Source organism: Desmodus rotundus, chromosome 9 (assembly GCF_022682495.2).
Source record: "Desmodus rotundus isolate HL8 chromosome 9, HLdesRot8A.1, whole genome shotgun sequence".
Classification (NCBI taxonomy): Eukaryota; Metazoa; Chordata; class Mammalia; order Chiroptera; family Phyllostomidae; genus Desmodus; species Desmodus rotundus.
Genome location: NC_071395.1, coordinates 113,680,942 through 113,708,689, shown reverse-complemented (window position 1 = coordinate 113,708,689; position 27,748 = coordinate 113,680,942). Strand labels below are relative to the sequence as shown.

Below are 27,748 nucleotides of genomic sequence, written 5' to 3'. Positions count from 1 at the left end.
TGGGAACATTGTCCAGCTCTGGGCAGTGGGCCTGACCTTGAATCTGCAGGACCCCGGGTCTTCAGGTATCATCAGATCCTCCATGGAGGCCAGTAAACCGGCCTCCAGAGGTGTGGACGGGGTTTCTCAGTGATGCAGACGGGGAGAGGAGGCGCACAAACAAGGTGTCGTGGTTGGGCTCCTCTGCTGGGAAGGGGAAGGGAGCAGGAAGACGTCCTAGGTGGCCTCCTGCTCACAGGTCACATCTGCAGACTTGCAGCCGTTTCTCTCACTGGCCCTTACGGGTGAGACAGTGTCACAGGTGGCCAGAGCCCAGAGGAGCAGCCCAGTGTCTCCGAGGTGTGAGTTGCATTTGACGGGCAAACTAACTGTGGAACCAGCTGTCTGTGCTTCTACCGGCGCCTGCCTCGTGTGAGCCGGGGAAGTACGATTGTGCACGCACGGTCTCGCCCCACCAGGAGGCCAGTGCAGCGCACGTCCGAGCGGTTGGGAGAGCCCCCCCTCACTGCGGCGCGCGTGGTCGGGCCCAGTGACTGCCGCACGGCACTTCCCACGTGTTGAAGCGGTTCCCACACTGGACCCGCCAAAGCGTTCTGTTACCAGTGTTCACGTTTTGGGGAGAGAGATGCTTTCAGGTGTGTTGTTTTCACCTTTTTCATTTTCATACTGAAAAAAGTTAGACGTGATTGGCTCATTAGTGAAGTTATTTTGGGCAGCTCCACACACATAGGCTCAAATGTACCATGATATCTAGGGACACGCAAAGAATTTGGAAGAAAGGAAGGCTGTCTCAGTTCATCATTAACTTAATTAAAACTACGTTGCTTTGCATTTTTATAAAGTCCTGGCATAAAGCTTTTCTGCTACCCTTCTAACCAGATTCCCTTGCAAGAGAAGCTGCCTCCTCCTGCGGGTCCTCCAGGCCGGGCAGTGGCCGCTGACGCCGCACCCGAGGGCCCCTGCAGTGCGGGCGTCCAGTGGGGACCATGGGCAGCTTCACAGCTGTGTTGGAACAGAGTGCTTTAGAGAGGTCATGACTGTGGGGTCGGATTTTTTTTTAAATCATGATCTACAAAAATCTTAATTTACAGTTGCTGGTTAGTGGTTTTGTGAATTATATCATTTACATAATTTGGAAAGAATGAAATGAATGGTAAGCATATGCTTGCCCTTGGTCACTGGTTTTAAGGCCAAGTTAAAAGAAAACCATGTCATTGTGAAGGAAAGGCCCCTGGTGGCAGCTTCCATGTGGTGCAGCTAGCTGCATGTTCTCTGCAGAACTTTGGGGGCATCCCTAGGCAGCTCCCACTGTGGCATTCGTCCACCGTGTACTGAAAATTCCTGAGCAGAGGCCAGCTGAGGGACAGGAGCTGGTGTGGAGGGGACACTTTTCCAAGGTGTACGGCATCCTGGGGCGCTTCCAGCACAGGCTGATGACTCCTCCGCTGTGGCCTTGGGCCAGATGGGCCTTGTGTGGGACATTCTTGACATCCGCGAGTCCCCAGGGAGCTCTGTCTCCACAGCAGGTTCAGGAGCACCCTGCCAGGCGGCTCCGAGTTGAGGGGATGCGGGGTGGTGGCGGCAGGAACCTCTGTCTTTGCAGTGCCCCGGGCTGCGGACGAGGAAGCACAGGCCCCAGGCTTCACTCAGCCTGCTTCTGAGCACTGGCCGTGCCCGGAGCCTGGTGAGCACAGTGGCCTTTGCCCTGAAGCCTGAGGTCTCGTGTAGGGTGAAAGGGTTGGTGTGTGTCCTCCCCCCTCCCCCCGTGCCATCACCAGAGAGCATGCTGGGCACCAGCTGCAGCAGACAGGCAGGGTCCCCTGGGAGGCGGCATAGGCGAAGTGCTTGGTGTGCACCGCAGGTGCCTCTTCAGGGAGAAGGGTCTGTGTGGTTTGCCTCCGGCTGCCCTGGGCTCCAGGCCGGTGTTCCTTTAAGAAGTTGTCAGGGTGAATGAAACCTCCTCCACGTCTTCATTCATGGACCATGCTCGCCGTGACTCTGTCTCAGAGTTGTGGTTCAGAAGTGCCAGGTTCCCATGATCCCCACCTAACCGTCCTCCTCGATGGGACACCCACCCAGCGTGGCTCCAGCCTTCATCAGCGGCAACGGCGGAGTCTGCTCCCATTCAGAAGGAGCCTGTCTGTGGCTCGCACAGTCCAGCGAGACGAAGCTCTCAGAGGGGCTGGCTTGCACTCAGCAGGCTGGCCTGTCATGCCCGGGCAGCTGTCGGTGACACAGTGGTCCTGGGGCTCGCGGCCTTGGTCTTTGTTATGGAAGTTCAGCCCCTTTGCCTCATGTTTGGGAATTCCTTTGAAATGAAGGGTTCCTCCCTCACTGCTTTTGATCAACTTTTTCCTTCAAAATCTTTTCAGTTCAGCAACCAAGTGCAAGCCAGTGTGGGCAAGACTAGAAGGTCGATGCAACACACAGTCAGAAATATGTCAGGCGGGGTGTGGCGGAGACTTACACGGGGCAGGGTGGACACCCCAGAGCCACTCTGACTCACAGCACTTTCGGCGAGTGTTGCCGAGAGGTGTCGGAGAGGCTCACAAGCAGAATTCAACAGTGTGTAAGACGCCCACCCCTGTGGCCAGTTGTGTCTGACTGCAGTCAGAAAGTGGACAGAAGACATGAAAGCCGTTTAACCAAAGAGGACGGGCAGATGGCCGATAATCCCGTGGGAAGAGGGTTAACAGTGCATGCCGCTGGGGAGCTGCAGAGTAAACCACAGCGAGGTATCACCACACACCTGTCAGACAGGCGAACACTGAAAAACACCATGACACTGATGCCAGCACTGACATGTGACGCTGTCACTGATAACAGCTGATGCCACTGATGCCGGCGAGGGTGCTGGGGGTGGGGTGAGCGGTGCAGCCACTCTGGAGGACAGTCTGGCACCTTCTTAAGTCAGACATGCACCTACTGTGTGACCCGGCAGTCACACTCCTGGGCATTCATCCCAGAGAAACGAAGACTCGTGTTCACACAGAAACCCGACTGTGAATGCTTACAGCTGACCGACAGTGCTTACTAGTGGTGCGACTGAAAATTGACAGTACTTAATTACGTTCAGCCCCAAACTGGAACCGTGTGGACGTCCTGTAGCAGGTGAAACAGACTGTGGCTTGTCTGTAGTGTGGACTGTTTTTCAGCCAAAAGAATAAACTATTGTTACTACAGCCTGGGCAAATCTCCAGAGGATTGTGGAGTAAAAAAAACTCAGTCCCCAAAGGCTGCATAGGGCACGATTCGTTCATACAGCATTCTTGGAAAGACACGGCTGCAGGTGAAGGAAGGGCTGGGCCTGGCTGTGAAGGTGCCGCAGGGCCTTGTGCTGGGACCCTCAGTGTCCCCAAGCTCCTGGGTGGCCGCGCACTGTGGTTTTCACGATGAGAGAAACCGTGTGGAGGGCACACGGATCTCTCTGTACTTTTTCTCACTGTACGTGAATCCACCAGTTTCCCCCAAAAAGTACAATAACAAACCCAACAACAGGAACAGCAAGCAAGCACACCCGTCTCAGACTCACGGGACAACTGCGTTAGTATCAGTTGGTTGCTACGTGTTAGTGGTGAGACTTCCGGTGCATTCAGTGAGGCGCCCCTCCGGCAATGGAGGTTGTCATACTCACCCCTCTGGTTTTTCTTACTGGCTCCTCGTTGGTCAGCGAGGTGACGACAGTGCAACATGCAGTCTGATGTTGGCGTAACGCCCGTGGGGGCTCTGTGAGATCCTTGCAGGGGTTCTTTGGGCCCTGGGACCTTACCAGGGGGCAGACACCCCCCAGCTGCCTGCCCCCAGCCACAAACGGGAGGAGGGCTCAGTTCTCTGCCTTCGACAGCGGTGGCAGGGACAGCCCATTCCAGACCCGCCTGAACCACCTCAGGGGTGAGCATGCAGATCCTTTAGCAGTACAGGCGGCCCCCCTAGATTTCCAGATGCTGCGGGGGGCAGGTCAGGGTCAGGGGTGCGAGGCCAGCGTGCGGAGGGGAGGAGAACGTGTGGACTGCTGGAGGCAGGGCCAGGCTTCTAGCGCAGGGAGGGAGGTATGCAGCTGAGGGCTTCTCCAGGGGTGCTGAGCGCCCATCAGGTGGCCTGGCAGCCTCGAGAAGGCTGCCGGCCCCCTGGGGAAGTGAGCTCTAAGCACTGCGGCTCTTGTTGGTTTAGAGGTTCCTGCTTTCAGGGGGCGAGAAATGGATTGGTCAGTTTCGCTGCCTCAGAGGTGCAGTGGTGACCTGCTCATGTCTGCTCTGAGTTAAGATTCAAGAAGAGCATTTCTGGAAATAATTGGATGTTTGAAGTTGAATGTCGGTCACTTGAATTTGAATGCATTACGGGGAAGCGTCATCTGTGACGAGTAAGCCACAAATAGCTCAGGGTCGTCCAGTGCAGGGTTATCAGCATAGCCCTGCCTGCCCCTCCTCCCCTTCACTCAGGAAGCTCTCCCTAACCCAGCCGGGAGGTGCCAGCTCATGCCAGGTGAGCGGCAGACATGCAGGGGTATGCTCACAGGAACTCATGGTGACTTCCTTTTGTGTCACAGATCATAGGTTGCCAGGTGAGGAGAGAGCCCCCCAACTCCACGGAACGATACACGCGTTGGATTAACCAGCTGACGTCCGACCAGCTTCTCACACAGGTACTTGCTTCCCAGTCTGGGAGTCGGCCAAGGCCTCCCTGGAGAGCGAGCCTCTTAATGCTGACAGCCTGGGTGTGGCTTACCCTTTCGGCACCTGGTTTGCCTACCTCCAGGGTTCCCGGTGCTCAGTGGGGAAAGGGGTAGCATTTCAGAGGAGCATGCCTGGGAAAGAGGCGGAGCCAGAGGGCCATTCTGGGAGGGAGATGCACCATCTTGGGGGGCTGGTCCGCAGGTGGTCAGCCGCTGACCCTGAGCTGCAAGGAGGCGTGGGCTGAAATCAAACTGGAAGCCACCTGTGAGGGGTTTGGGGTGGCCAGGACAGATGGCAGGAGCGGGGCAGCCCCGCCACCCCACCAGGATGCAGCAGGCTCTAACAAGAGGTTCCCACACAGTGGCTCCTGTGACCCTGCCACTTAAAGAAACGCTTTCCCCTAAACTGAATTTGGAAAGCAGAAATCTTGGTATAACCAAATGGTTTGTGTGGTAATTAGCATCTGAAATGAGAGCTTCTCGTGGCTGTGGCTCAGACACTGAGCTCACTGAACACACCGCCAGGCGGAGAAGGCCCTGAGTGTGCCAAGCCTGGGACGCACATTCCTGCCCTCCTGTGTCACACGCTGGGGGTGATGCAGGTGACCGACCCCTTCCTGCTGGCCCCATGTTTGTCTGAGGCTTGGTCGCTGGGTTTTGCCTCCCAAAGCTGCATCACTGGCTTCCACTCCTGTCCACAGCCCGTGGGCTCACATGCCGCGTGTCTGCATCTGGGCGCACTTCTCACATTTTGAGGCGAATGTCCCTTAACAGCCTTTCCTAGGTGAGAGCAGCTGAGGAGCAGGGAAGCTGGTGCGTCTTCCCCCTGCTCCTACAGCCTCAGGGCAGTGTGCTAGGTCAGTGCAGCTGCCACTCACCTCCCGTCACCCGGCACAGGGCTTTCTGGTGGCAGCCCGGAGGGACAAAGGCAGCTGTGACCACTGGGTCGGACCGCTGCTGTCTGCAGCTGACAGGCTCTGGGAGTGCGAGGCTTCGCTCTCCGACAGTCACCTCCTTCTGTGAGTGCCAGGTGGCTGCCCAGCCTGGTGTGTGGGGTGTGCGGCCCCCTCAGGTGGGTCAGCTGCACCGTCTTCTGTGAGTCCTGGCGTTGTTTGTAGGACATAGCACGTGGCTCTGAACCATCAAACCTGCGTGGTCCAGACTAGAACACACTGCTGAGGGCTCTGGTGGCACACTCACCTATAGGTGGGACTTGTCAAGCCCCATGCCATGTGGAGAACAGGCACCCATGCTTCCTGGTCCTTCCTCCACCCAGCGGTCAGCCATGGGCTCCTGGGTCAGGCATGGGCCTCCCACTCACAGGCACTTTCTCAGGACACGCACTCACGGTTTTTTTGTGTGTTTTCCTGAACAAAGAATCACAGCTGACTCAGCAGAGGGCTGCAAGAGCTTCAAAGGGGTGTCTTGCCCGGAGGTCCCCTGCTTTCGGGCACTTGGATGCTGCTGGACGGCGAGGGGCAGGCTCCGCTCTGCCGAGAGGCCTTTGGAAAGACACTTCGGTGCCCAGTCTGAGACCCGAGTAAGGGGTAGATCACCTGAGGGAGTGAAGCTGCTGAGCCAGACTCCTGACCTGCGTTTGATTTTCAGGTAGAATGAGACTCGCGCAGGAAGTGTGTGAGTACCTTTAAATTCAGCAGGCACATTTTCAGCCAGAAATACAAGTTCTGAGCCGAGGGCTAACAGGAAGCCTGAGTTATTATGCATCATAGAAAAAATGAAGGTAGGATGTTCCTAATGATTTTCTTTAGCAAGTTAGGGGACCTTAAAGTCTGAAGTTTCTTAAGATAAATTGAAAGATGATCTCAGTTACAGAAACCCTGTTCCAAGGAGACGAATGGCCACCAGGTGGCGCCTGTGTTCAGTCTCCACACCCACCACCTTCGTGGGGTGTGAGGACCACCGTTTGGTTTGATGTTTGAACTGAGCAGACACTGACGGTGCAGAGGCCCACGAGTGTGTGCAGGTAACACTGCGCTGACTCCAGGTGAACGGGGAGGGGCAGCTGTCTGCACAGAACTGCTGGGGCTTGTGCCACCCTGAGAGTCCTTGTGACAGGCCTTCCGTGGGGAGCTGCTCCCAAGGGAGCCGCAACTCCTTAGCCATGGGAGGGAGCAGGGGAGAGGCCACTCCCTGCCTCTGAGGCTGCTCCTGGGGGTCCGGCCAGGCCCTGAGGGAGCCGACGCCCTGCGCTGGTGCCTGGCTCTGCACTAAGACAGGAGGCAGATGGGAAAGCGCCCCATCCCCTTCGTCCTCCACGCCCCACTCTGGGGTCCATGCTTCCTGGAGTTGCCGCCTGCTCATGCCATCATGACCGACAGACTGGACACTCATTCCTCAGTCTGGAGGCTGGACGTCCAAGGTCAAGGTGTCCACAGGGCTGGTTTCTCCTGAGGCCACCTTCTGCCTGTGTCCTCATTCCTGGGGTCTCTTTCTGTCCCTGCGAGGACCCAGTCCTGGGCCCCACCATCACCTCCTTCCATGTGGGCTCCAGGCCACAGCTCTCCGACACCCACCTTGGCTCCTTCTGACCCTGGTGGTGTGTCTTGGCAGATGTCAGGGTAGCTCCGCCGGGGACTCTGCCGGCGGCGGCTGTCCTTCCAGGGCTGAGTGTGATTTCTCATCTCGTCAGCACTGGTCACCCTGGTCCCAGGCTGGCTGACAAAAGTGCTGGCCATGGTGATGTGTTTAGGAGTACCATGGGCTCCTTCCCTCTTGAGGAGGACCCCAGAGAGAGGAGAGCTGGAGAGGACGCCCTTGGGTGGAGGTGAGAGGTCAGCCCACACTGGGGTCAGCAGCAGTGGCGATGGTCGGGGAGCAGAGGCAGGTCGGCCCTGGAAGGTCTCTCCTGCGTCCTGGCCCTGAGGGCTACGGCCATGCCTCTGAGAAAGCACTGCTGTCTTGGTCCTGACTGGGCCCTCCCGGTCCATATGGAGCCGGTGCCGCATGCCAGTCGCTGCCCCAGAGGCCCGAAGGCTTCTGCCAGTGGTGGGACCCCTGTCGCCCAGTATTACTTCCGTGAAATGTGAGGGTTCAACCACAAGACCCAGGGCCCTCAGGGCCGAGTGCTCTGTGACATGCCCACCTGAAGATACTCAGCAAAACCAAGGTAACTCCCGGCCAGTTTAGACGACGGGGTGCCGCGCACACAAGGGACAGCCCCTCGCCCTTGCTCCATCGGGCCCTGAGGTGCAGGCAGAGCTTCTCCATCTGTATGAACACGTGAAATCTGTGTCTTTTCCTGAGACGTTTGTCCTCCGAGCTCAGCGGTTTTCACCTAACTCTAAGCAGTCCGCACCCGTGGGACCCGAAACCTGGCGCACCCCGCGTGGGTCAGGCTGCAGCACTTCTCTCCCCCTCCTCGTGGGAAGGCAGTGGTGCGGGTCCCCACGAAGGCGCACCCGTTAGGGCAGGGGGTGCTCGCCAGCCTCCTGTGCGCCATCGCTGAGGAAGGAAGCTTTTCACTCGCGGCTGTGGCTGTTAAATCCAGGCGCCACATCAAAGTTTATCCTCATTGCTATGTGGATGTTAAAATGTCAGGATACTGGAAACTTGTTATCTGTCTAAAGATAGTCTTCCAACAAATTAGAACTTAGAAAAAAGGGTAAGAAGCCACAGAGCTCCGGGAATGAGTCACATAAACTTTGCTCTTGTTCGGAAAGAATCGTCTCACTTCCTGCTGAGATGCATCTGATGGGGTCTCCGACTTTTTCTAAATACTCACGTTCTTTCCAATGCCAGGGTGTTTCCTTTTTGCATAAAACCTGAGCTCATTTTAAGTCTGTAACCCTCACTTCCTCTTCCTTTTAAGTGCTGAAAGCATTTAAAAGTGTCTGTCCGTACCCACCGCTCTTCCTGGGCCTTTCTTGAGAACCAAGGACAAGGGCAGCTCATGGGTTCATTTCAGTTCTGTACCCGAGCCGCCTTGGGACGGACTTTCCATGTTTGGGAGCTGCGTACAACTCCTGTTGGCCATGGGCACTTTCTGTCGGCGCAGAACAAGGGGAGAGCCCCACGTTCCAGGCTCCGCAGAGCAGCAGCCTGGGCCTGGGGGGCTCACATGGGGAACCTTCTTTGGGCAAAATTCTAAGAAACCGGGTTATCTGACTTCTCAGTTGGTGACACAAGTGGGGAGTGACAGCTGGAGAGTGAAGAGGAAACAGAAGTCGATGAAATGGATTAGAAAACCCAGCGTTGGTCTCGTCTCTCGGGAGGGGAGGGCGTGGTGGCCTTGGTGATGTGTGTAGGGAGGCCACCGGGAAGCCCCGCTCCCTGTCCAGCAGACGTGAGCTGCTACCAGAACAGCCCCCGGGCTCTGCCTGGGTTTTGACACTTCTGGCCGCTGGCTCTCCTGTCCCTCCTTGCGGCCTAGAGCGCCCTCTGCTGGGCTGCACGGCATGGAGTCCCCCTTGCATCCTCTGAGCAACAGGTGCATTACCTGTAATTTACCTGCAAGTGTAAGACTGCACAAAACCAAAGTGAAAGCATTTATGCCTCTTGGGCCTATTTCATTTGGGTCCCAAGAATTCTGAGTCTGTTGGGAGAGGCAGGCTCAGCAATTGAAGCAGTTTTCATTTCAATAGAAGTCGAAAGTCCACGCCTTACCAGTTAAGCCAGGGCTTGGCAAGTTGTTCTGCTGCCTGTTTTGTAAACAGTTTGATTGGCGCACAGCCAAGCCTTTGGTGTCCATGGTGCCAGGGCCGCTCTGCACGGCGCCAGCCCCTGGCTGTGAGGCCAGCAGGGGTCTGCAGTCCCCGAGAGTCCTCACATCTCCCAGGGGAAGTGGAGGCCTGGCAGTGAGGGGGGAGCTGGGCGTGAAGGCATCGCTCCCCGCCCCCCCACCCCGTGCTTATTTTCACACTGATCTTCACGTGATAACTTTTCAGAATGCTCGCTTTCTCTCAAGGAAACGGGCTGGGTGAGCGGCTGCGGAGTTTAATTCTACTTTCTTCTGCAACGTGGCGCCCAGTCGCCCTAAGCAGAGCCTCTCACGCCGGTGGCAGGGGGCTGGGGTGACCTAATAGATTCCTGGGGCCGAACCTTGAGAACCAGAGGTTGGGCTGGGGCAGGAATCACAGCCCCACATGTGGCCTCTCCTGGTCCTTGCTAGTTGGATGCTGGCCTTTACCACGTCTGAGAGTCTCGCGTAGTCACCTGGGACTTCTTCCTGCGAGGGGCAGCGTGGCAGAGGGAGATGAACATGTTTTCTAGGAAAACTCTTGTCTTCGAAAGTTTGTAATTGTATAACCTCCTTCCGCCTCTCGCCTGCAGTACACACGCCTTTAAAGAGAAACAAGCTGCTCAGAAAAGGTGCTTCTCTTTCTTCATGCACTTAAGTGGTTCTGACCATGTGCTGTCTGGCCAGCAGGTCGCTGCTGCCGGTGCCGTCCTGGCCCCTGGCCTCTGACCCCTTGCCTCTGGCCGGGCAGAAACCGAGGCTCATCCAGCGCCCTGCGTAATGTAGGGTGGTGCAGCAGCAGCCCCAGAAGAGAAAACCACAGCGGTGTGTATCGTGTGAGCCATTTACACGTGAGCCAGCCAGCCTTTTCCGCCTGGGAGCACGCAGGTGCTCACACAGACAAAGCCCCCCGGGGTGAGCACGCTGGCCTGTGAACCCGGGTTATTCGTCCCCACCCGACCTTCCCACTGAGGAGGACACTTTCCTGGGCATCTACTGTATGTTGGGAACGGCCACTTCCTGTCTGCGACTTCGGAGAGCTGGGAAGTGAATACGAAGGGTTTCACCAAGCGTCAGGTGTCGTCTGGTCTGGAGGTGACAGCCCGCAGGACTCTGGAAACACGGAGGTTGTCCTAACAGGTGTTTCCTGCCGCTCTGTCCTGCTGCAGAGCTGGCTCCTCCTCCTCCTCCTCCGTATGCCCTGCGACCCCTGAGCACCAGCGCCGCCTTTTGGAGGAAGACTTGACAAGCAATGAGCATCGTTGAAAAGCAAGAAAACAGGAAAGCGAGAAAGAAATGACCAGGACAAGCCCATCTGTCCTTGTTCTGATGGGCGGAAAGAAGTCACCCCCAGCGCGCTTTCTGTGCTCCTTTCCGCTTCATTTCTGTCCTTGTGCTCCCGTCACCCTTAAGATGACATAGGTGCCGGGTGTGTGTGCTGGAGCCTGCGGTGGCTGCCAGGGCCTTGCTGTGCCCACGGCCTTGCCGTCAGTCCACAGCCTGGGGGGCTCCTTCACCGACAGCCTGTGAGCGTCAGCCGCGCAGGAGCTGGGGCAGGAGAGGGACACTGTCCATCTGGCGGTCAGGTCCCCTGAACCCTTATACCTATAGGGATGGGACATGCAAAGAAGCTTGTCACTTTCTGATGCTACGCTGTGGAAAATGAATTATAAGGTGCTTGGACAAGCTGTTCTTAATCCTGCTGATGTCAATTGCTTCTAGGTTTTTACCTCCAACGGCCCAACCGTGATCATGCCCTCCTGGTTCTGCTCTCGAGCATGGTTTTCACACGTGGGCCCCTTTGACGAGGGTGGGCAGGTAAGTATGGCTGCCCCTGTGGAGCCCTCCTCTGGAGGTGGGGAAGGGAATGGGTCCTCCCTGGTTGTCACCCCTGGGAATGGGTCCTTCGTTCTACCCACTTGTAGGACTTGGGGCTAGAAATTGCAGTCTGTGACAGCACCCCCACCCCCCACCCCCGGGAACCGCTCCTGCCAGGCTCTGCTGAGCGTCCCGGAGCGCAGCTGGGCTGGGGCACATTTGTTTTGCCAAAAGCAGGGGATTTCTGTGTGAAGGCTGCAGGCGCCCTGGCTCAGGCCCCCGGTTACCTCATCCTGGGTGAGAAGCTGTTTGTGGGAAAGCTTGGGATGTGGACAACGGGGTGATTAGTGGGGGAAGAGCAGCCTTGTCTCCCCTTCCCCCGCCCCCGTGGGAGGCGGCCCTTGCACACTCCTGCTGAAATGGGGCAGGAGCTCGGGCCACACTGGCCTGGAAATGGAGACCTGGCTGCTGACCTGCTGACCGGTCCTCTGCAGACAGGCTGAGACCGAACGTTCCAACAGCCGATGAGCAAGTACACCTCACACGCTGGCCACAGTGTCATCCTGTAGACCAGAAGGTTGAGGGTGCGGTCCCCGGTGGGGGTGTGTACCACAGGCCACTGATAGGGGTGTCTCTCTCACATCAGTATTTCTTTCTCTCAAAGTAACCCTTAGGGCTGATTAGTGTATTCCACCCCCCCACCCCCACTCCCACCCTTAAATTGGGTTTGAGAACATGAGACCCAGTCTCCATGGTTGGAGGGGGTGGGCCAGACCACCACCACCCTTCTCCAGCACCTTAAAGAGCTGCATGTGGCCGCTGTTCCCCAGCAATGTCCATAGGCTGGGGCAGCTGGGTGTGTAGTCAGCAGGCTGTGACCTGGAGGGTGAAGGCTGGCTGAGTGGCCTGCGACTGGAGGCCTGAATGGACAAACCCAGGTGCAAAGCAGGGGACATGGACCTGTTCTTCTCCTGCAGGGCGTGCCCGAGGACCTGCTGTTCTTCTACGACCACCTCCGAAAGGGTGGCGGGGTTGTCCGCGTGGACCAGAGCCTCCTTCTCTACCGCTACCACCCCAGCGCAGCCACACACTCCGTCCTCGAGTACGCCGGGCCCGACCTCGGTGGGGCAGGGGGTGCTGTGGGCTTCGAGGCACTGGCCGAGCCCCAGGGTCCAGTGTGAGTTAACTTGGGATGGAATTCACGTGCAGGAAGTGACTTCAGATGGGCTGGGGTGTCTGCCGTCGCCCCAGCTGAGGAGACCAGGGCTGAGCCACACACCTGCTCAGGGCACCAGGGGGAGGCCAGCCACACCCTCCTTCCCTTCTCCCTTGGGGCCTGAGCCGCTGCACCGGGTGGGCGGGAGGCCGGCTGCTGGGACAGTGTGGGAGAGGTGTGGAACGAGGTGGGTTGAAAAGCAGGAAGCTGTCTTCACGCCTTTACTTGGAATGGTGCGTGCGTCTGTGTGCACAGGGATGTGTGCGACGTTTTTCTCACAGTGACAAGTGTGTTCCTTGCCCCCTCACCACCACACCGTGTGGGACCCCCTGAACCTGAGGAGCTGGAGGCAAGGCTGTGCCCCTGAGGTCCTGGAGGTCGGCCAACTACGAGCTTCCCCTGAAGGCTGAGAGACTTGTTGACCCTCTGCCCCAGGGCAGGGGGTGCTATCCACACACACCGAGGGCCCCTGGATTCTCTGCTGTGTGTCCCCCAAAGACGCTGTGGAAAGAAAGCGCCTGGTGCTGACCGCCGGCTTGTCGGCCCATGGTGGGGCTGGGGGCACATGTGGAGGGAGGACTGGGCAACGGGCCAGAGGGCTCCTGCCGCAGGCCTCCTCGCCCCTCCGGCCTGCGTGCGATGCGCGTCTGTGACATCGGGCCTTTTTCCCTGACTCTGCAGCATGAGGCTCTGCCACCCACAGCAGACGTGACCTCATGCAGTTTCGGTGTGGGATTAAGGGCTCTGAGCTGAGTGGGAAGACCTCACAGAGTGATGAGCTTAATTAGAGCCTGGGGCTCGTCAAGAACCGACTTCCCTCACTCTCTGCCGAGCCGCTCAGCTGCTTTTCCTTTTTAAAAGAAGAATGGTCAGCACACGGATCATTCAAGGATTTTCACTGAAACACTTCAGACACCAAGAGGCATAAAAGAGTCTGTCAAAGAAAACAGGACCCGCCTGTCAACCTCCTGCTCTCCCCAGGCTCCACTTCCTGCCGAGCTGCGCAGCCCAGGGCCCTGCTGCCCCCGGCCTGGCATTGACCGCTGCCTCTGCACCTTCGTACTTGACTTTGGGCACTTTCTTGTAAATGGTGGCATCCCACTGCTGCGTTCTGACACTGCATCTTTGCTTAACTGTAGCTGAGTTTGCCCCACTGGGTGGCTGAGGGCTGTTTTCTCCTGCCAGCATCTCGCTCGCTCGTACCAACTCTGTCCAAGCCCCGGCGCCCGCTGTTGGCACATGCAGCCAGATGCTGCCGCTCCTCCCCAGAAAGCTCTGGAAGTGCCCATCTGCGAGTCTGGGGAAAACTGCCAGCCCCTGCACTGCCCAGCCCTGGGGCGAGGACACTGCGTCCACCAGCAGGTAGAGAGGGGACACAGACAGTATGTTCTCCCTGACAGTCAACGGCGGAAACGCAGTGAGAACAGGCTCCTGGGAGGAAGCGCCCACCGTGGGTGTGCTGTGTCGCTGTCTCACCGGCTCACGTGTGCAGCACATTCAGATGGGAGACCCCTGAAACTTGGGAGGCACAGAGAGGTTGCTTAATACCCACATCGCTCTGCGCCTTGCTTTCCTTTCACCCTGAGACCCACCGACGGAACCCATGCCGCAGACCGTGTGACACGGGTCAGGCGTGTCCCCCCCACAGGACCACTCATGGGGCACCCTCCCCATGCCTGCCCCATCTGCCGCCCCACACCGCCCTGCCATGAGGCTTTAAGACGAGTCCGACTGGCACTTAAGAGGTCTGGTCTGGGCCAGTCGTTTCCGTCCTGTAGATGTCCACAGGAACCGTGGGGCACCCTGATGGCAGTTGCACTCAACGTGGGCCTCAAGTCGAAGAAAACTGGTTACAAAGAGAAGCTGTTTAAGTCTCAGAAAAGGCCAGACCCTGCACTGAGCAGAGGCCTTGTATCTGCGGCCCCTTCTCCCTGCTCACCCTGTGGGGGGGAGGGGAGTACATGCGCCAGGCAAGCCCCTCCCTCACTGGCAGGGACCCCAGGGCACCTCCACTGCTGCCCAGCCCAACACCCTGACCCCACAGACCCCACTCTGCACCTCCCGGCACTGGGCTGTCCCACCCGCTCCCTGCCTGAAAGAGGCAAGCATTGAAAGTGACTCTAAAGCTGCCTGGCTCTTCCTTGCTCAGGATTTCACGAATTTTCATGAATGCACTTGTGTGAAGTTCATCTTTCTTTCGTTCTTAGAAACTTCCCATTTCCCTGGATGTTGGCAAAGCTACATGCACTGTGGCCAGGCCCGTGTGGCATGTAATTGGCCTGGAGTGGGTACAGCCTGTGTGTTTCTTTCCGAAGTGTAGTGTCAAGTAGCCAGGATTAGGGACTTGGCATTTTTAAGGGCACCGGTACCCCCCCAAACCTCGGCCGCCTACCACAACTGTGACGCATGCCAGTTTGAAGTGGGAGGCTGGCAGACGAGGCCTCAGGAAGTGCCTGACGATCGTAACCTGCCTGACAGAAGGGCAGGTCCTCGCCCAACTCTGCGTGTTGTGCGAACACGCTAAACCGGGACAGCTGAGAGTGCTGGTCCCCCCCCCCCCCATGCCTGGGGTGCTGGCAGGGGCAGACCCTGTGGCCAGGCCTGGACCTACCTGTCTCCGTGTAGCACAGGGGTGATGGAGGGACCCTGCCTGGAGAAGACAACCCATCCACCTGGGCCTCTCCCATGGGACACTGAGCCATGTGGGGGCCTGAAGGGCATGTCCAGGTCCTTCTGGCTTGAGTTTACTGTGGTCGCAGGTGCCCAATGGTGGAGTAGCCATGTCTCCTGTGGGCTCCCCAGGGCCTGTGCCTGGTGTCTGTTTGCTTCCTGAGTGAGCAGCCATGAGAACAGTGGGTCCTAAGGTCCCCGAGGGCAGCTGTGGGATCCTGGCAGGTCATTCTGGGTTCACTTATTCAGCCAACAGCTGGCAAAGCTGAGTGTGCGGGATGAGGGGCCGCGTGGGGAGTGTGCGTGCTGCCCCGTGACGATGAAGACCAGGGCACGTGGACCACAGGGCCATGCCAGGCTGGGGAAAGGGGTGGGGTTAGGGCTGGGGCCAGGTTGACAGCCTTCCCTCCATAGGACCACTATCTGGACCCACCGTGTCCACTTCCTGGAAGAACGGGCTTTGCCACACTGGGCGACCTTCACCATTTGGAACGCAGGCAGGCAGGGCCGTCGACTCTACCGCAGCCTCACGGCAAAGGCGCAGCGCAAGGTGGGCCCCGTCTCTCCGCTGGCCCCCTCCCACACCCCCATGTCCAGCAGCACTAGCCCTGAGGCTAGCATCCTGCCTTCCCCCAGGTGGTCGCCTTTTGTGACGTGGATGAGAACAAGATCAAAAAGGGATTTTACTGCTACGAGGACTCTAAGGTACGGGGGGCCCTGGGAGCCCCGGCGGTGAGGGCTTGGTCATGCACACCACGCCTGGCCAGCCTCTAGGACGCCATCCTGGGCTTTCTGAGTGGACACCCTGGGAAAGGCCCAGACAGACAGCTGCCAGGCCTGGCAGACACAGCCCCCAGACTCCTGGGGTCTCTGGGGCCCAGAGCCACCTGTGCCCACCCCCATCTTCCCACCAGGTCTCCCTGTTGCCCACCTTGGGTCTGTCCTGCAGTGGCTGTAAGGTGGCTGGGCGGGGGTGGCGATGCTGGGTCCAGCGCTACGCGTCCAGTGGAGTGGTGCAGGGCGCTGTGTGGGAGGAGCGTGGGGCCCCGCCCACAGCCTACCTTGTCCCTCAGGAAAGGCCCAAGCCCCGGGTGCCCATTCTGCACTTCCAAGCAGCCCGGCCGCCCTTCGTCATCTGTGTGAAGCTGGTGAGTACTGGGCTGTGGCCTTGGGGCACAAGGACCATGTGGCTGGGGACCAGCCCTGGACCATGAGGTGGCAAGATCAGTCACCTCCAGCCAGGCCTGGGGCTGCTCTGGGGGCTTGGGAGGGTGGCAGTAGCCATGGTGCCCTCCCGAAACGGGCTGCACTTCTGTAAAACCAGATTCTCTGTGGTCACAGGGGCACCAGAGCCCACATGGCTGTGCCTGCTTCTCAGCTCCAGGCTTTATGTTGGGGTCCCACAGTGAGAGGCCAAGACCCCTTCTCACTCGCCTCTGTGGCCGGGTTGTTGAAATCACTCTTTTTCTGAGTAACGTGCCACCGCCGAGTGTCCCACACAACAACAGCTGTCAGTGGGCTCTGGGCTCATCTCAGGGACTTTGTAGGACCAGGTGTGACCTGGACAGAATCTGCCTGCTGGGTGATGACCCCCTCTCTGCTGCAGGGGTGGGGACAGAGCAGGAGGCGGCCGGGATCCATCAGAGCTGGTTGCCCAGTGGCCATCTCTGGCCCCAGGGCTGCTGCCCACTTGTGGCCCCTGCAGAGGTGGGTGGGGGTCTGCTGCCCTCTTCAGAGAGGCACTGCGCAGGATGGGTGGAGATGTCTCACAGACCCCCACCTCCCGCCAGCGCCCAGTGGGATGTTGTGGCCGACTGCCCCCAGTGTCCTGTCCGGGCCCCTCCCCTCTGAGCAGAGCAGCAGTGCCGATACGACCTCCTGACAGCTGGCCACAGGGGACCCCAAACCTGAAGGGAGGCTCTGAGGGCCTTCAGTGCGGGCCAGGGGAGGCCCAGATGAGCCAGACCTGCTGCTCCTCCCGTAGGACCTGACAGGGGGCGCGTTTGAGGACAACCTGAGGTCGCTGCACCTGCAGGAGGGCCGAGACTTCCTCCACTTCAGCTGACAGACCCGCAGCAGCCACGGCGTCAAGCAGGTAACAAGGGCTAGAAGGCAGGTTGAGAAGGACACCCAGTGTGGGACCCATGGTGGGGACGTGGCAGCTGGTGCATGGCAGACCCTGTGTGCGAAGGGCTGGCCCTTAACGTAGCAGGCATGTGATCCCACCCTCACCACGCCCGACAGGTTGTGCACGCTCTGCCCACACGCCTCACCAAGACACGGAGCTAGTCCTCTGCCACCCCATCACCCAGAGGGCTTTGGGGGCACATGCCATGTGGTGACGGTATCAGGGCTGGTTGGCCAGGGTCCTGGCGGACGCCTGTGCTCTCTGCAGGGCTGCCAGGTGCCAGTCTGGGTGGGTGTGAGCTCATGTCACAGGGACCCCCAAGGGGTGCAGCCACTGCGGTGACTTCAGGAGACACATGGACCGAGAAAGACCATCCATGAGAGCAGAGCAGGAAATGGGCATGTTCACCGCGCCGGCCCACAGTCCATCACCTGCTCTGCTCTGACTACAGCCTGAGTCGTGGGGGCCCAGGGATTTCCAACATGTGGCCTAGACTCAGGTGGGCTCCAGGAACCGGAGCTGCACAAGGTGTTTGCAGCCACCAGGCATCTGGTGTGCACAGCTGGTGACCAGTGGGGCCTAAGGGTGAGCAGAGGCAGCTGCTCGCTGTCTGCTGGCTAACAGATCAACTTGGTGTTCCGTGGATCACAAAGTGACACCGTGCACTGGTGGACCCTCCCGTCTCCGCGATGTGAAAGGCCGTTCTCTCGGGGCGGGGGGGAGGGGGAGGGGGGTTCCGTTACACTAGGTTCTATTCCTTCTCAAAAGCCACTTGCTTGGTTTTCTGCAGCCAAGGTCCAGATGCTGCTCAGCAGGCATGGTCCCCCCACCCCCCAGTCTGCTGCATCCTGACCCTGGTGCACAGCAGGGTTGGGACTTCGTGTGGCCACCTCGCACCAGCGTGGCCCGAGGCTGGTCATCCAGGACCCTCACCAAGTGGCCTCTGCCAGTTGAGGGGTCTCCAGCTAGTCTTCCGTCTGAACTGGAAAACTCCCTACTTGAAACTTTCAAGAGGGACACACGCTGGAAGACTTGTGTGCAAGCTGGTCTTCCCAGGTACAGCTCTCACACAACTGGGGTGAAGGCTTTCTCTTCCAGGGGTTCGAGGTGATTGGCCACCAGGTCGTGCACGTGGACAGGAAACGCGTGCAGCCTGTCCCGGGCTTAGCCCAGGCAGGAGAGCGCCACCCCGTGGAGCAGCAGTGAAGCACATGGTGAGGTCGCACAGCAGGGCCCACCGCGGCCTCCATCCACAGACCTGCTGTCACCCGCATCCCACAAGGGCAGGACGCTCCTGCCCAGGTACATTCAGCCCTGGGCTTTTGGCCCCAAAGACGGCTTGCTGACACCTTACCCTCAGAGGTGGGTGAGGGCTCCTGCGTCCTGCACTCGCCTGCTCCCTCTCAAACAGTGACGAGAGGTCAGGCTGGAGGGAACCTGAAGGATGCTCCCCACAGACTGGTCCCAGCCCCTCTGAGTCCTTGGCACTCAAGTAGCAAACCCTTTACACACATCAGCCCCACTGGCTTTTCAGACACTCGGTATGAGCTGGTGCTGGACAAGTTAGAAAAAGAACGACTTCTCCAGAGTCACACATGTGAGCTGTGGTACTTCCCGCATCACCTGAACCCACATCCTGGGATGCTGCATCTGGGTCGCCCCCTTGCAGCAGAGGGGATGACCTGGGTTCGGCTCCCCAACGCCCACCTCCCACTTGGGGTCTGGCGCTGCCGTCACAGGCTCTCACGTGGCTGCAGCTGGCCTTGGGCAGGACTCTAAAAATGAAGCGATGGCTTTTTCTGGTTGCAAAGCTGCACAAGGGTAAGTAATACCCACAGGTGCCAGACGCTGGAACAGGGCGGGTGGGGGAGACGGGAGACTGATGCCCTGACCCTGCCAGATGGGGTGGGAAAGGCCCATCAAAGCCCAGTGACATCCTTGCAGCACCTGACGTTCAGCTGGGCTGAGCAAGACCTGAGCGGGACACAGCCTCAGCAATAGCACAGCCTGTCCCAGGCCTCATCCCACCCAGGGCTGCCCCACCACCTGGGCAGCAGAGCAGGAGGGAGCCGACCCCTGTGGCTTCCAGTTCGCGTGCCCTGTCAGGCTGCCCCCTTGCTCTGTCCCCAGGCAGCCAGCCCCACCGTTCACCCAGACAGACAGACGTGGACTGTTCAGCACAGGGTTTTATAAGATACGAATTTGCATTTAAGACAAAAGCACCGACAACCCAGGCCACTCGAGTGCAGGACGCGTGTTGTAAAGAGCCACCTCCATGGTGACAAACTCTGAGTCCCTCAGCAAATATACCAGCTGACGGCCGAGGCACTGTGTCCAGCTTTTCTGTGCTCGTCGCACCTGGCGGCTCCTCCCTGTCAGACGGGCGCATGGGCTCAGCTCCCAGGACTGGCCTCAGTGGGCAGTGGGCTGCAGAGGACATGGGACAGGGTCAGACTGGTCAGCACTGTCTCCTTGCCTTCTCTGGGTCCTGCTTCCTGCAGGAAACAGCATCTGTGCCACGTCCTGAGCCATGTGGTTGGCAACTCCGGGGTGGCAGATGGGGAGGCTCCTGTACTGTCCTCCCTGAACTCACCCATCCGTGTGCGGAATTTTCCTAATGAAAACGTAAATGCACGTTTACTTGGGAAGCTGATGTCACCTCTGGCTTGTACACAAGGAAGAGTCACATGTTCACCTGCCACCTCCACTCCTCACAGTGTCACCCAAGGGCTGACCAGATCGGCACCTGCCCCACCAGGCACCTGGAGGGGGTGTCTGTGGGGTCCCAAGAGAAGGGCCCACCCAGCTGACACCACTGCAGCACCAAGAGGGGCGGTAAGGAAACAACACTCCGACAGGCCAAGGCGGCCCAGGAAGAACCACAGGACCAGGCGGGAAGGGGCTGAGTGGAAGGCGGGCCCAGCCAGCCGGCTCTGAGACAGGTCTGGAAGGTGAGGGGTCCCAGAGCGAGAGCCCCATACCCAGCGCCAGCCCTGAGTCAGGAACGGAGTTACTGCTTCTGAAAAGGAAATGCAAAGAGAAGAAATAATGGAAAAAGGAAGAGAAGAGCCAAGAACTGTGGGATACAGACGTGCGACGCCTCTGCTCCACAGACACCACGCCAAGAGCTGTCCCTGGGAGACCGGACAGCGCAGCAGGTCCTTGGTCAGAGCACTCAGTGTCACTGACGTCGGCTCCCAGCAACCCAGCCGCACTCCTGCCAGGTTCCACTGTGCACACTGACAAGTCGGCTCAAGGCCATTTTGAGGAAAACAAAACCGGAGGACGCAGACAGCTAAGTGTCGCGACCTAATGAATGCAAGACCCCAGGCCCACTTGTATCTCTGGGACCGAAGGGCCTACATGTCTGTCTGTAAGATGGGCTGGTGCTGGCTCAGTGATGGACAGAAAGTCCACAGAGACTCCAAGGAAAGCCACGCCTGTGGGCCCTGACTCAGGACAATGGACAAGGCGCCGTGGCCAGAATGGGGCTGGGTCCACTGCGTGTGGAAAAATCCGCCTGCTGACCTCTCCCTCACCACACACAGAACCCAGCACCAGACAGGTCGTGAATCTAAATGTCAACAGGGGAACAAAGCTTTCAGGAGAAAAAAAATCGAGGGCTACAAACAAAACCTTGGAATAGGTAAATGTATCTTCAACAGAATCCATAAAACAAGATAAAAGGGAAAGAAGTGGTAGGATGGAAGATGTTAAATCTAAGGACGAGAAGGCAGCCTGGGAGGAGACATTTGCAGTACCCAAAAAATACAGTAGCGAAAGACAGGAAGCCCAGCGGAAACACGGAAAGACCTGACCAGGTGAGGGAAGAATGTCCAAATGGCCAGCGACTGCAGAGGTGCTCAGCCTCCCCCAGGGAAGCGGAAGCCCAAGCGCACACAGTAACGAGCAGCCCTCGCTCTGGGATCTGTCACCAGCACTTCGTAGCTTAAGCTGTCTGCTCGGGGACCTGCCCTGGCAGGTCCCCTGCAGCTCCCGGTGCACTTTAGCACAGCAAGGCCTGGGTGCTGGTGACAGGTGTGTGGGGACTGGGCACCACCTGGGTGTGACCAGCACCGATGCCAGCAGGGCCTTTCTTCCTCGTCCTCTGAAAGGCTCCGGCACAGCTGCTCCAGAGCTCAGGCCCTGACCCAAGTCCAGGGGGCAGCCGGCAAGGAGGCAAGGACATGGACGAGGGAGGGGAGTGGCTCCATCGCAATGATCCCACTGCAGCTCTGCGGGGCTGACGGACAGACGAGCCCTGGGCCTCTGCCATGTGCGCATGGGAGCCAGAAACCCGCCCCCGACAACACAGAACCTGCAAGGACAGCTCAAGGCCCCCAGACGCAGGGAATTACAGTGGCAGCACATACACCACAGCCATGGACATTGGCGGCTTCAGTGGACAGACCCGCAGGCCCCGGAGACCCTGTGGGGTGATGGAGCCCCCGCTGGAGCATGTCACAGAGGTGGTGAGGGAGCCGTCTCGATGGAGCTGTCTGTAGGGCCAACACGGAGAGGGCCCCAGGTGTCCCTGGCGCAGCCTGAGGGGGACATGCAGTTAGTTACCTTGGGGACCAGCTGAGGTCTGGGTACTCCGAGGAGGTCGCACAGGTGGTTCCGCTGGGCTCTTACGAGGTTCAGCTCCGCGTCCCTGGGAGGAGAGGGCAGGGCAGCTTCAGCCACAAGAAGGCCGCTGGCTTGGAGTCAAACCTGACATGAACCTTAAACTCTCAATAAACTCCCTGTGGGGTACAGGCACCCCAAGGTACTTCAGATGAGTAGATCGGGGAAGGACACCCACCCCAGAACCTGTACCCTGGCCCCCTCATCCAGGCTCCGCTCTTGAACCCTTTTCTCGGAAAACTGCTGGCAGCCCAGGCTGCAACAGGGAACAGAAGGGAAAGGGGTGCCTGGTGGGGGAGGGACAGGTGGGGCCCAAAATGTTATCACGGGCCTCTTTTAAAGTTCTGTTTGATTTTAAAAGCTGTTCATTACTTTCACTAAAAATGAAAGTTAAATGTAGTAACCACAGAAAAATACGGGGGGGGGGGGGATTCTTTTTTAAGCAGAAAGGGACTAAGGTACAGGGGAAGAGCCCTACTCTACCCGACACGGGGGTGGGGGGCGGGACGGGCGGGAGCGGCAGCAGCCAGGGACCCTTCCAACGCTGGGGAGTTCGGGCCACTCGGCTCTTCACTGTCCTTTCCAAGGTGAGCGAGGGTTTTTACCACGGTGACAGCACAGAAGGGGGCGTCACCCGTGCAGGAGACTGCCGTTCTCTCCAAGGACGCTGAAGATAGACCCCAAGGATGGGGTCAGGTGAGCAGACTTGGACCCGAGGGTGGGGTCAGTCCCAGCTGCTCGCAGAGGCACCCCTGTCTCCTGAGACCACATTCCTTGTCTGGAATAGTCACTGGGGGGCACAAAGATGTTCACCAGACTGTCTCCCTGGAAAGCTCAGGCCTCACAGGAGCGTCCCTGTTTGACGGGAGACGCGTGTGGACACACCACATGCGTCCATAAGCAGAACGCACTGGCGCTCACGACCCGGGCACGGGCGGTTCGGGGCCAAGCACCAAGGCCTTGGCCACCAGGGCCCAAGCAGACAGCCACCGGACCTCCGCAAGCTTCGTCCCACCTCCAAAATGGGGGTGAGGACAGGGGTGTGGGGGTGTGTGCAAGTGCCTGGGTGTGTATGTGTGTCAGCAGGTGCACGTGTGAGAGTACACAGGCCAGTGTATGAGGTGCCTGGAACACGCCGAGCATCGCCTGCGCCTGCGCACCCGCTGCTCTGATTTCATCAGTGCTGCCTGTCCTGACCGGAGCTTCCAGGCTGCACCTTTCCAGCCTCCGGACGCCACCCACGCCTCTTCCTCCCGCAGGGCCCTCCCACCCCCAACTCAACACGTGTCTCTCCCAGAACCACTGAGTCAAGAAGCCAACAGAGACTGCTGGAGATGTGCCGAAAATGCACTTCGAGACCCACTAGCAGCTCATGGTCCTGCTGTGTGTGGGAGGCAACTGGGTATCTGGGAAGGGAGAGGGAGGAACCCGTGTTTCCTGTTTCCTCCGTCCTTTCTGATTTAACATGTCCACGTGTGGCCGTTCGCACCAAGACTGGGCAAAGGCCTGCGGGCCCTCCATGGAGGCAAGTGGGCAGGGCAGCCCCTGTGGCAGCCACACAGCACAGACACACACATGTCCCCACACCACACGCTCCATCACGCTTCTGACACCGCAGCTCGGGCAGGAGCACCAGCCCCCATCGGCACCCAGAGCCTGCTTTGTGATTAAAAGTTCGTGAAAAAGCCCACAGATAAATAAAAACAGCCCATCTCTTTACTTACAAAAAATTGTACTTGAAAGAAAAGTCATTTCATTTTGAGAAACCTTTCTCTTGGACCCCAGAAGGCACCCCGTCTGCTCCCCGTGTGTGGCCTGTCCAGCCCCCTGGGGTGCGAGGGAGAGACTGGAGCTTTAGCAACTCGGACAAGCAAGTGGGAAGAGTCCCTGACAGCTGCCCTGTCCCCTTGTAAAACCAAGAGCCAAGGCCATCGGGGGTCAGGAGCCTCATCTCTCCTGTTCCCTTTGGAGGGTTTTGGGGAGAGACTGCAGGGACAGGAAGGGAGGGAGTCCCCATTCACTGAGGCGCTCATGACCTGCACCCTGGAGAACGGGAGGGGCCCGCACTCACCAGGCGGTGCTGCTGAGCACAGCCATGACCTCGTCCAGGACGTCGGCGCCCACGGTGTCGCTGTAGGTGAGCAGCGTCTCGTACACCTGGCTCGCAGTGGTCCTGCGAATCTGCAGAGGACACAGCACGTTGGGGGAGGGGCCAGGACCCCGGAGTCTGACTGAAACCTGAAAGACATGCTGACCTCTGACCCTAACTCCGGGGTTCTGGCCATACCTGCACGTGTCCCCACAACCACAGAGGCCACCTGGTTCCTCGGCAGTCCTGCCAGCAGCCTATCAGGATGCAGCCAGATGCCTGCTAACAGGCTGGGCCACACCAGCCGGTCAGGTGGCCTGAGAAGCTGCATTTCTGAGGGGTGCTGCTGTGTGGCGAGGGCTACTGTTACCTTTAGGACAGCTCATCTGCATGACCTGAAGAGCATTTTTTCAGCCAACAGAAAGTGTTTCTAGGAAGCCTGACCCCATGGTGGGTGATTCTGGGTGAAGGTGTCACTCAGGTGTGGGGCCATCCAGGACCCTTTGCTGAGACCCCCCACCCAGGGCCCTCACAGGCAGAGACAGCACAGGACGAAACACGGGGGTGGGGGATGGAGGGGGGTTCGCTTTGCACCACCTGCTCACCCCCAGGAGGACACGGGAGAGCCACCCTGCAGGTACTGCTCCCCTGAGACCTGAGCGTCCATGCAGCAGGACTCCCCCCACTCCCACCCATGTCTGAAGAGGCAGAGGAAGGCCGTGCCCCCAACCCAGAGCCAGACGGACTCCATGGCCGCCCACCTCCGCACTGGCGACACCAGCACCAGCATCCAGAACCCCTGCCGATGAGCTGCTTATGGGGAGGCCCCGGCGCAGGCGGCTGTTGCACTCACCACGGGGAATGGGTGGCAGAGCAGGAGCAGCAGCTGCAGCAGCACCTTCCTCCTCACGTCGCCAGGAAACTGCACCATCCCGCAGAGCCTGCAGAGCCGGCACGCGGTGAGCGCCGGTGTGCACAGGGGGGTGCCTGAAGCCGCGGCGACCCCCAGCGTGGCCTCCAGACCCCTCGCCCTCCCGTCCAGATCTCAGAGGGCAGGGACACTGCACTGCCCCTCAGGCCAAGGCCACCTGCGGGCAGAGCTGGGGATGTCGCAACGGCTTCACTCTTGTTCTCCAGACTTCACACGGGCTCAGGGCCACACAGACTCTGCCTCCCGCCTCCCTGCCCCTGCCCCCAGCCCACCGGTGCCAGCAGTGAGGTGGGACTCACACGGCGATGCTGGACCTCAGTTTCTGGACGTCCTTAGACTTGTGGATTTCTGCCTTACAAAGTGCAAGCAGCTTCACACAGAAGGGATGGCTGCAAGGGAAGCACAGGGCATGGTGTTAGTGCTGTGCGGTCAGCAAGTGACGGCCCGAGGGCTCCGTCCCTGGGGGACGCCACACCAGGTTACCTTCCCTGGACCCTTAACAGGCACAGCTGTGCCAGACACCCCCCACCCCCATCCTCACGGCCGCTCGACAGGAGGGCAGGCCTGTGGATGACAAAACCAACGCACAAAGCAAACTAAACTAAACTAGAAACGTAAATGGACCTAATGCGTTGAGTCCTTAGAATTGTCCAGGAAGAGGGAAAAACACTGAAAGTTAGACGTCGACAGGGTGACCATGAAGAAAACAGAAAAGAGTGAAAAATCCCAAACAAACAGAGAAAGGTGGGGAGACGGCGATTACGTTAGTGACCACATGGAAAACAAGAGGAGAGGGAGTGGAAGCACCGCGAGGTGCCGATGTAAGACCGAGTGACGAGATCAAATGGCCCAGTGGAAAGACGGAGACCGCCAGGCTGAATTCCCACAGAACTGCCTGCTGCTGACAAGACACGCGCCGACGACAGACGCGTGGAAACTTGTCACGAGGAAAACCGGGAAGAATCACTGCACACAGTTCGAAGTCCAGAGCTGGAGCCGCCGCATTAACACAAGACCAAATTGCCTCACTGGAGAGGAGGAGGGTTGTCTTACCACTCAGACTCGACCTTACGTTTGTGCACGCCAAACCGTGACGCCTTAAAATACACACAGCAAACACTGACAAAACGACAGAAAAATTAAGAGCTATAATCATAACGGAAGATGTTTTCTCTTGCCATTTTATTCTGAAATTTTCAAACCCAAAACATACTAAGATCTTAGAACAAACAATTGGGAAAGACGCTACCCCACAACCAGTGGGGAGACCCGTGAACGCCGGGGGGTGGGGGGGCCTGACATCAGACCCAGGCAAGCATGCGAGGGCCCCCGCAGACGTGGAGGAACAAGCACCAGATCCCCCCACCCCACTGACCTGAAACAACTAAAGACCAAACATTTACAGGACAGTGGCTGCAAAGGACACTGACCACTGAGGTGTAGGCAATAAAGGAGGGGACCCTGAAACGGCCTAGCTTCCTGCCTGCACAGAAGGATGCGGAGAACCGCCTGGAACCCCCCCTGCCCTGAGTCTGCAGTCGGCTTTTGTGCAGCCTCCAGAGGGGAGGGGGCTTCCCAGGACCCTCAAGGATTTGCCTGAGCCCAGTGACAACGTGCGTGCCAGGACCACCCCAATGGATGACAAGAAGCCCCGGCCACTCAGCGATGGCCACCACCAGCCAGGACACAAGGCGGCGAGCAGACCTCAGAAGGGGCAGGAGACCGATGCTGCTCAGGGTCCACCTGACACTTTCAAAGCTCTTTCCAAGTCACTGAAACGCATCAACATCAGACCCAGCCCAGGGGCCAAACCCAGCAGCTCTGAGATCAGGTGAATCATCAGGGAGCTGCCAGAAACCATGGCCCCGACGCAATGAACCCTCCGCTGAGACCCACCCAGGACAGAGCTGTAGATGAGGAGGGGACTGAGTGGCTGTGATGGGTACCTGTGGTTGGGCAGCTGCAGAGCTCTGAACACAGCAGAGGAGGGAAGCACTTCTGACACAGTGCCTGCGCCTAGCCAGCAGCCACCCTGCTCTGTCCACTGCCACCACCTCAGGCCCCCGTGACCCGCTCCCCCAGCCGCCCAATGCCAGCCTCACAGGGGGCGGGGGGACAGGACACTGACAGGGCCCATGAAGACTGACCACGGACACACTGGAAAATCGTCCCTAGAATTCTGGCCTCTGGGCCCGCTATGGTTCCTGTGAAGGTGGGCTGGGAGGCCCGAGCAGCAGAGCAGAGCCGGCGGGAAGGAAAGCGAGCACTCACTCCTCCTCCGCGGTGAGGACATCGAAGCACCCGTGGGCCAGCATCTGGTCCAGCATCCTGAGCAGCGGCACCGACACCCTGAGGGGAGAGGACGTGCCGTGAGACCACAGGTGCCAAACCACGGGAGGGAGAGAGGGCAGGAATCTCAGCACAAACCACACCGACCCCCTGTGCCACAGTACCACCCGCCCAACCCAGATGCCAGGAGAGCCTGTTGGAAATGCTAAGCCCACTCAGAACTCAGGTAGAAATGGGGATGGTCGGGAAAACCCTGCCCCGTGGAAGGAAAGAAGAGGGGACCTCATGTCAACTTCATAGGTCATGGGTTTTTAAAAAGGCAGATCAGGAGCTGCAGGGTCCCAGCCCACATATCCACAGCCCACGTGTGACGCAGGCACCACAGCCACAGGGAGACGGGACCGCTTTCCAACACCTGGTGCGGGTATACCCCACGTGGAGGGGGCTGCACCGGATCACAGAGGACTCACCACCCCAAGTGGACTTCAGGTCAGAACACAGAACCAAAAACTGAACTTCCAGGACAAAACCCGAGGGAAAGTCTCTGTGCGCTGCATGCAGTTAGGCCCAGATCCCCCAGGCATGACGTGAAAGCAAAGGGCTGACCGAGTTC

General features: G+C 58.8%; 2 protein-coding genes across 12 annotated transcripts in view; one reads left to right on the top strand and one right to left on the bottom strand.

Annotated features, from left to right (window-relative positions):
- Positions 1-23,876, top strand: part of B3GNTL1 (UDP-GlcNAc:betaGal beta-1,3-N-acetylglucosaminyltransferase like 1) — a 34,695-nt gene extending 10,819 nt beyond the window's left edge. For 3 of the 9 annotated variants that reach the window (XM_053911055.2, XM_053911061.2, XM_053911062.2), the window contains 8 exons: positions 4,547-4,642; positions 11,091-11,186; positions 12,164-12,288; positions 15,487-15,622; positions 15,709-15,777; positions 16,146-16,220; positions 17,057-17,167; positions 17,991-19,358. In XM_053911055.2, coding sequence (XP_053767030.1) covers positions 4,547-4,642; positions 11,091-11,186; positions 12,164-12,288; positions 15,487-15,622; positions 15,709-15,777; positions 16,146-16,220; positions 17,057-17,137 — 678 coding nt within the window. In that variant the 3' untranslated portion in view covers positions 17,138-17,167; positions 17,991-19,358. Of the gene's footprint in view, positions 1-4,546; positions 4,643-11,090; positions 11,187-12,163; positions 12,289-15,486; positions 15,623-15,708; positions 15,778-16,145; positions 16,221-17,056; positions 17,168-17,990; positions 19,359-22,413 lie in introns of those variants that run through there. The other 6 variants (XR_008425122.2, XM_053911060.2, XM_053911059.2 and 3 more) reach the window with 6 other exon arrangements.
- The window catches only part of TBCD (tubulin folding cofactor D), a 129,437-nt gene continuing 121,057 nt past the window's right edge, over positions 19,369-27,748 (bottom strand). For 2 of the 3 annotated variants that reach the window (XM_053911052.1, XM_053911053.1), the window contains 7 exons: positions 27,118-27,195; positions 25,900-25,965; positions 25,146-25,235; positions 24,769-24,856; positions 23,898-24,007; positions 21,770-21,854; positions 19,369-19,627 (listed from right to left, as the gene is read on the bottom strand). In XM_053911052.1, coding sequence (XP_053767027.1) covers positions 19,613-19,627; positions 21,770-21,854; positions 23,898-24,007; positions 24,769-24,856; positions 25,146-25,235; positions 25,900-25,965; positions 27,118-27,195 — 532 coding nt within the window. In that variant the 3' untranslated portion in view covers positions 19,369-19,612. The remainder of the gene's footprint in view (positions 19,628-21,769; positions 21,855-23,897; positions 24,008-24,768; positions 24,857-25,145; positions 25,236-25,899; positions 25,966-27,117; positions 27,196-27,748) is intronic. The other variant, XM_053911054.1, reaches the window with a different exon arrangement.